The sequence below is a fragment of the Coturnix japonica genome, chromosome Z (assembly GCF_001577835.2).
Source record: "Coturnix japonica isolate 7356 chromosome Z, Coturnix japonica 2.1, whole genome shotgun sequence".
In the NCBI taxonomy this organism is placed as follows: Eukaryota; Metazoa; Chordata; class Aves; order Galliformes; family Phasianidae; genus Coturnix; species Coturnix japonica.
Genome location: NC_029547.1, coordinates 66,712,498 through 66,719,899, shown reverse-complemented (window position 1 = coordinate 66,719,899; position 7,402 = coordinate 66,712,498). Strand labels below are relative to the sequence as shown.

Sequence of the window (7,402 nt, the reverse complement as noted above, 5' to 3'; positions counted from 1 at the left end):
CTCTGTGGGTATCAGGAATAAAGCTCTGTGGGTATCAGGAATAAACCTCTATGGTTATCAGGAATAAACCTCTGTGGGTATATAAGGAATAAAGCTCTGTGGGTATCAGGAATAAACCTCTATGGGTATCAGGAATAAACCTCTATAAGTATCAGGAATAAACCTCTATGGGTATCAGGAATAAAGCTCTGGGTATCAGGAATAAAGCTCTGTGGGTATCAGGAATAAACCTCTATGGGTATCAGGAATAAAGCTCTATGGGTATATCAGGAATAAACCTCTGGGTATCAGGAATAAAGCTCTGTGGGTATCAGGAATAAACCTCTGTGGGTATATAAGGAATAAAGCTCTATGGGTATCAGGAATAAAGCTCTATGGTATCAGGAATAAACCTCTATGGGTATCAGGAAGAATTTCTTCTCCAAAGGAGCAGCCAGGCATCAGAAGGGGCGGCCCAGCGAGTCACCACCATCCCTGGAGGTGCTCAGGAACTGTGGAGATATGGCACTGAGGGGTTGGCTAATCCGTGGTCTTAGTGCTCTTTTCCAACCCTAGTAATTCTGTGATGCTATGATTCTCTCTGCTCTCACTGCGAGCCACACAGACTTAATGGTCACAGCTCAAAGTGAGCAGACAGAGAACACCATCCCTGTTCCCCAAAGGGACTGTGCTCCACTAACCTGGTCAGCCAGCGTTGGCTGCTTGGAATATATCCGATGAAGAGCTCCATGTGCAACCACACAGTAGGGACATCTATTCACAGCACTTGTGGCCACAATGATGAGTTCCTTGTCCGCCTTGCTGAGTCGCCCTGCAGGGAGAGAAAAGGATTTAGCATGCTTCGTTAGCATGTTAGCATTATCCATGGCAGCAAGTGCTGAAGCTCTGTAATTCTCTGCACAAGCAAGAGGCAAGCAGACTGCAATGTTCTAAAATCAGGCTTTGAGAAGAAAACACTGCAGCTTTCAAAGTGCCTTTCTGTAATAAGTTTACCCTGACATCCAATTTAAACTTACCCTGGCACAACTTTGGGCAATTTTGGGGTGTTTGTGTATGGTTTACCTGTCTCTTTGTTCATGATGACATTGTAATAAGCAAAAAATGCCCTGAATTCAGCAGGTCGGTGAGACATGACTTTGAACACGTTGGGCAGGAATCCAGTCTGTTCAAGGAAAAAGAGAAACCAGTCAAGATTTGCAGCTTAGCAGAGAGCACAACGGGCCAGATTCACACATGCAGACTTCCCTGGGATTGCTGCAACAAGAAAACTGAGACACAGCCCTAACAGCCTGAAACTACACACTAAGATTAGAACTGGAGGCTGATGATCTTTATGCTGCAATTTCCAGCAGGATCCTTGTCCTATAGGTTGGAAAGAGCCCCAGAAAGAAGTGCTGGTTGCCTCAATCCCATATGAGGATTGCACAGTATCTAAGTGGCCCAGCATTGGTCTCTGACAGCGTATGTCAGTGGATGTTTGCTACTGACAACATTTTGTAGGAGAGCTTTTTACCTTCACTTCTATTTCCTCCATGAGCTCCACAATGGCATGTCCTTCTTATTCGGCACCGGGTATCGCCCGATGGGTCTGTTTGAGGTGTCTTGAGTAGTGCTGTATGTGTGCCATTGGGCAGCCACGTGGGGTCTTCTGGAGCATCTCCCAGCGGCCAGGAGAGGCAGATGCTGCTGGAGAGGAAGGAGAAAAAGCCTGTTATAGGGATGGATATCTACCACTGAACCTGAGGCATGTCCCAAGTATAAGATGTTATCTTTTTGCAGTAACTAACAGCACTGGGGGTGCAGCTGGGGGTTAGACCAGGGCTGCTCCAGAAACATCCATGTCCTGCCACAGTGTGAGCGAGGAATGGGGACAACCAAGAGGGCAGAGCGAGGTCAGTGTCCCTGCGGGCAATGGGATTGCAGCCCAGAATGAAATCACAGGCAACACACACACACACAGCACACACAACACATAGCACACACATACAGCATACAGCATACACAACACACACACAGCACACACACAGCACACACACAAACACAAACAGCACTTAACACACACTCAACTCACATACAACACACACAACATACGCACACACAACACAACAGACACACAACACACACACAACAAGCAGCACTCAACACAACACAACACACACACCATACACACAACACACATAGCACACAACACACACATACACACAAACACACAACACAAACAGCACACAACACACACACAGCACACAACATACACACAGCACACAACACACAGAACACACACAAACACAAACAGCACTCAACACACACAACACACACACAACACACACAACACAACACACAGCACACACACTCAACACACACAACACACAGCACTCAACACACATACACACAACATACACACACACAACACACAGCACTCAACACACACACAACATAAACACACACAACACACACACACACAACACACACAACAACATAACACACAACATACACACAACACAAACAGCACTCAACACACACAACACACACACAACACACACACAACACACACACAACACAAGCAGCACTCAACACACACAACACACACACACACAACATACACACACACACCACAAACAGCACTCAAAACACACAACACAACAGACACATAACACACATACACAACATAAATAACACAACACACAGCACTCAACACACCACACCACACACACCATACACACAACACACATAGCACACAACACATACACTCAACACACACGCATAGCACACAAAACACAACAACACAACACACACACACACAGCACAACACACACACAACACAACACACACACACAACACACAACACACACAACACAACAAACACACAACACAACACAACACACACACAACACAACACAGCACACACCACACAACTACCACACACAGCACAACACACACACAACACACACAACACACTACAACACCAGCACAACCACACAGCACAACACAACACACACAACACACACAACACATGCACAACACACAGCAAGCACAAACACACACAACACACACAACACACACGACACACAACCACACAAACAAACAACACCACACACACTACACACACACAGCCAAACAACACCAACACAACACACACAACTACACACACACAAACACAACAACCCAACACACAACAACACTACACACACACAGCACAACACACACACAACACAACACACACAACACTACACACACACAGCACAACACACACACAACACACACAACACTACACACACACAGCACAACACACACACAACACAACACACACACACTACACACACACAGCACAACACACACACAACACAACACACACAACACTACACCACAGGCGCGCACAGCACAACCACACACACCAACACACACAACACTACACACACACAGCACAACACACAACACAACACACACAACACAACACAACACACCACACACACAACACACACACACAACACACACTCAATACACACACAACACACAGCACTCAACACACACAACAAACACAACACACATAACACAACACAACACACACACAACACACAACACAACACACACACACACAAGACAGAACCCCCTCCGTCCCCTTCCCTCACCCTCAGGCCCCGCAGCAGCCCGCAGCCGCTCATGTCCGCCCTCGTCAGCTCAGCAGCAAGGGGCCGAACCGGGAGGGCTGACCGGCGCCCAGCCCCGCCTCGTCCCGCCCCAAAGCAGCGATGGAGGACGGCAGCATGGCGGCTGTGTGCGCTATGGACGAGCTGGAAGCGGAGGAGGAGGCACGGGAAGCTCTATCGCTGCTACGCTCGGTCGACGGGCACCCAGCGAGACACTTGTCGGTGTGTATGGACCGAGATGGGGCGGTACCGGTACCGTGTCCGGGTCTGACCGTGCTGTGCTGCCCTGCAGAGGAACGTGCTGCGGCGAACACCGGAGGAGATGGAGCCGACGTGTTTGGAAGCGAGGAGGAGGGAGGAAGGAACCAGGAAACGGGAAGAGGAGCAGAGCGGAGGAGACACGAGGGAAAAGTGGGGATGGGATGGAATAGGGTATGGGATGGAATAGGGGTAATGGGATGGAAGAGTATGGGATGGAATAGGGTATGCCCGGATGGAATAGGGTGTGCGGGGATGGAATGGGAGTGTTGGGCGTGGAATAGGCTATGGGCATGGAAATAGGGAGATCGGGATGGAATAGGGTATGATTCGGCAATAGGGTGTGGGATGGGAAATTAGGGTGTGGGATGCCCGAATAGGGCTCACCGGGACGAAATGGGAATGGGCATGGAATAGGGTATGGGATGGAATAGGGAATGGGATGGAATAGGGTGTGGGATGGAATAGGGAATGGGATGGGGTGGGCATGGTATGGGATGGAAGAGGGTATGGGATGGAATAGGCGGGAATGGGATGGAATAGGGTGTGGGATGGAATAGGGTGTGGGATGGAATAGGGTGTGAGATGGAAGAGGGTGTGGGATGGAAGAGGGTGTGGGATGGAATAGGGTGTGGGATGGAATAGGGTGTGGGATGGAATAGGGTATGGGATGGAATAGGGTATGGGATGGAAGAGCCGGTGTGGATGGAAAGGGAATCGGGAATGGACATAAGCACGGTAGGCATATGGGATGGGCATATGCAGTGGTAGGCGTTAATGGGGATGGAAATAAGGCGTATGGGAATGGCAATGTCAATGGCAGGGTATGGGATGGCATAGCATGGCAGCGTATGGGATGGAATAGGGTATGGGATGGCATAGCATGGCAGGGTATGGGATGGCATAGCATGGCAGCGTATGGGATGGAATAGNGTATGGGATGGAATAGCATGGCAGGGTATGGGATGGCACAGCATGGCAGGGTATGGGATGGAATAGGGTATGGGATGGCATAGCATGGCCGGGTATGGGATGGCATAGCATGGTAGGTTATGGGATGGAATAGCATGGCAGGGTATGGGATGGCATAGCATGGCAGGGTATGGGATGGCATAGCATGGTAGGGTATGGGATGGCAGGGCTGCCCTCCTTGCTGTGCCCCGCAGGAGCTGCCCGGCAGCACAGCAGGGCCATGGTGGAGGAGCGGCTCCTGGACGCCCGCACATCGGGGCCGTGGCTCTGCATAGACCTCGGTTTGGCCGACTACATGACGCCCAAGGTACGTGCCCAGCTCCCCGCACACGGAGCAGCTCGGTTCGCTCCGGAGCCGCTATGATTCTCCATTATGTCAGCAGGAGACGAGCCGTCTGGCCGCGCAGATCCGCAGGCTGTATGGAGCTAACCGGCAGGCAGAGCAACCCTTCTGGATCTACCTGACCGAGCTGGTGCCGGGATCGCCCATACACCGCGAGTGCCTCCGCATGAACGACGGCTTCTCCGGGTACCTGGTAAGGGTGCTGGTACTGCATGGTGGACTCAGCGTCAGCCCTTCGCCAGCCTTAATGGCTGTGAGGTTGGTGAATCTCTGGGGTATTGCAGTGGCATTTAAAAGGGGAAAGATAAGCAGTGATTACCTGAAGGCATATCAAACCCAAAACGGCATAAAAGCAGAACTGAGAAGCCTTATCTGTAGGCATTAAGCACCCAAAGCTGTGCTGTTGGTTCTGTTGTGCTTCTGCCTAGCCTGGGCTCATGGGCTTTTCTCAACGTCTTGTGTTTTCAGATGGATACAACTCAAGAGAGCTACCTGGATCTGTTCCCTTTGGATGCAATTGTTTACCTCACTCCTGACTCTGAGAACGGTAAATGTTTTACTTGCTTTAGGGGAATGAAGGCAAAGATTGATTTTGCTGTGGTATGGTGATGAGCGTGTGCTTATCTTCTTCTAGTCCTTGAAGATATTGATCCCAAAAAAGTGTACGTCCTCGGAGGCCTGGTGGATGAAAGTATACATAAGGTGGGTTGGAAGCTGTTGGAACCTGAAGGTTTGTTCTCCCTCACTCTCAACTGAGAGCAGAGACATCCCCAGGGTGGGATCACTCCTGGAATGCAATAAGCTCTTCGGAAGGGGCAGGCAAGGAAGGTGGGGATGTTGGTGTGGCTCTATTAGAGAGTGCTTGGATGTTATTGAGCTTGGGGCTGGGGGTGGTAGGATGGAGTCCCAGTGGGTAAGGATCGAGGGAAGAGCCAATAAGGCAGACATCCTGGTGGGGGTGTGTTACAGACACAGGTATTGATTGATGCTCAGCTGAACATGAGCCAGCAGTGTGGCCAAGAAGGCCAATGGCATCCTGGCTTGTACCAGAATTAGTGCAGAGAATTAATGCTTAGATGTGGTACTGAGGGACATGGTTAGTGGGAAATATTGCTGACAAGTGAACTGTTGGACTGGATGATCTTGGAGGTCTTTTCCTACCTCGGTGATTCTACAGTTCTGTGATGTGCAGGTTGTGTAAGTCATTCTTGCTTCCTTTACAGAACCTGACCCTGCAAAGGGCACGAGAGCAGTCCTTGCAAACAGCCCGCCTCCCAATTCGTGAGTATATGGTAAAATCCATGAACACAAAGAACTACTACTCGGAGACGCTGGCAATTAATCAAGGTGAGGGGCTGAGCCATGTCCAGCCCATTGCCCAAGTGGCTGAGGCTATTGCATGAGAGCATGGTACATCTTTTTGTTCCCAACAGTCTTTGATGTCTTATCGACTTACTACAAAACCCAAAGTTGGCCGGATGCTTTGAAAGCTGGAGTTTCTTCTGGTAAAGGCTACGTGCTTCCAGATGGAGAGGAATCAGTGAAAACACCTCAGCGTGACAATACACAAGAAAACTCTTTATTTCCTGAAAGTCTTGTGCAAGCAAGAGCAGCAAACTGCAGATTTCAAGCAGAGGCACCAGTGTGAATGTGTGCAGAGAAAACAGCTCTGCCTAAATCTATTTACAGACCTTGGCAAGAGTGATGGATTCTGCCTCAGCAGTACAGTGGCTGGAAATGACTTTTCACCCTGAACAGAAGCCAGCTGAGCCCTGAGATAACAAAGAGTTGGTAGGATTTTTTATTTTTTTTTTAACAGGATTACATAGGAAAAATTGTAGAGCACACCAGTCAATAGCAGTCCTTCTCATGGAAAAGGACAGTGCTGTTCTAACTGAGCACAGGATAGGAAGCAATCCAAAATTAACATAGGAAACAGTGCCCAGATGCACCACATTGTATTTTCTTCATACTGAAGACTCGGTGTCTTCACGTGAAGCCTGTAGTGAATCCTGTGCATGCTGGTCACAGTATACCTAAAGTAAAGTATTTAAATTCTTGTTGTCTCCTTACAGTAACTTGATGTCTTGTCCATTATCACACACTGACACACATTACTTCAATCACTGCCAGTTAAAAAACCCTGCAAATACTCAGAAAAGCCAAATCCAAGGACTTGGAGGGC

At 49.2% G+C, this 7,402-nt stretch overlaps 2 protein-coding genes across 3 annotated transcripts in view; one reads left to right on the top strand and one right to left on the bottom strand.

The window, feature by feature from the left end:
* LOC107306736 overlaps positions 1–3,854 on the bottom strand; it is a 4,743-nt gene extending 889 nt beyond the window's left edge. Inside the window, 5 exon segments of the mRNA XM_015850078.2 lie at positions 681–811; positions 1,063–1,162; positions 1,514–1,545; positions 1,548–1,686; positions 3,627–3,854. Coding sequence (XP_015705564.1) covers positions 681–811; positions 1,063–1,162; positions 1,514–1,545; positions 1,548–1,686; positions 3,627–3,659 — 435 coding nt within the window. The 5' untranslated portion in view covers positions 3,660–3,854.
* Positions 3,855–4,010: 156 nt separating this feature from the next.
* Positions 4,011–7,276, top strand: TRMT10B (tRNA methyltransferase 10B). Of its 2 annotated transcripts, XM_015850075.1 has the most exons (7): positions 4,011–4,054; positions 5,067–5,181; positions 5,258–5,410; positions 5,686–5,764; positions 5,852–5,919; positions 6,441–6,564; positions 6,651–7,276. In XM_015850075.1, the coding sequence occupies exons 2-7, from the start codon at positions 5,095–5,097 to the stop codon at positions 6,863–6,865; spliced, it is 726 nt and encodes a 241-aa protein (XP_015705561.1). In that variant the 5' UTR covers positions 4,011–4,054; positions 5,067–5,094; the 3' UTR covers positions 6,866–7,276. The 2 variants fall into 2 exon arrangements, with proteins under 2 accessions (XP_015705561.1, XP_015705560.1); XM_015850074.1 differs by lacking the exon at positions 4,011–4,054 and having other exon boundaries at positions 4,725–5,181.
* Positions 7,277–7,402: the final 126 nt, after the last annotated feature.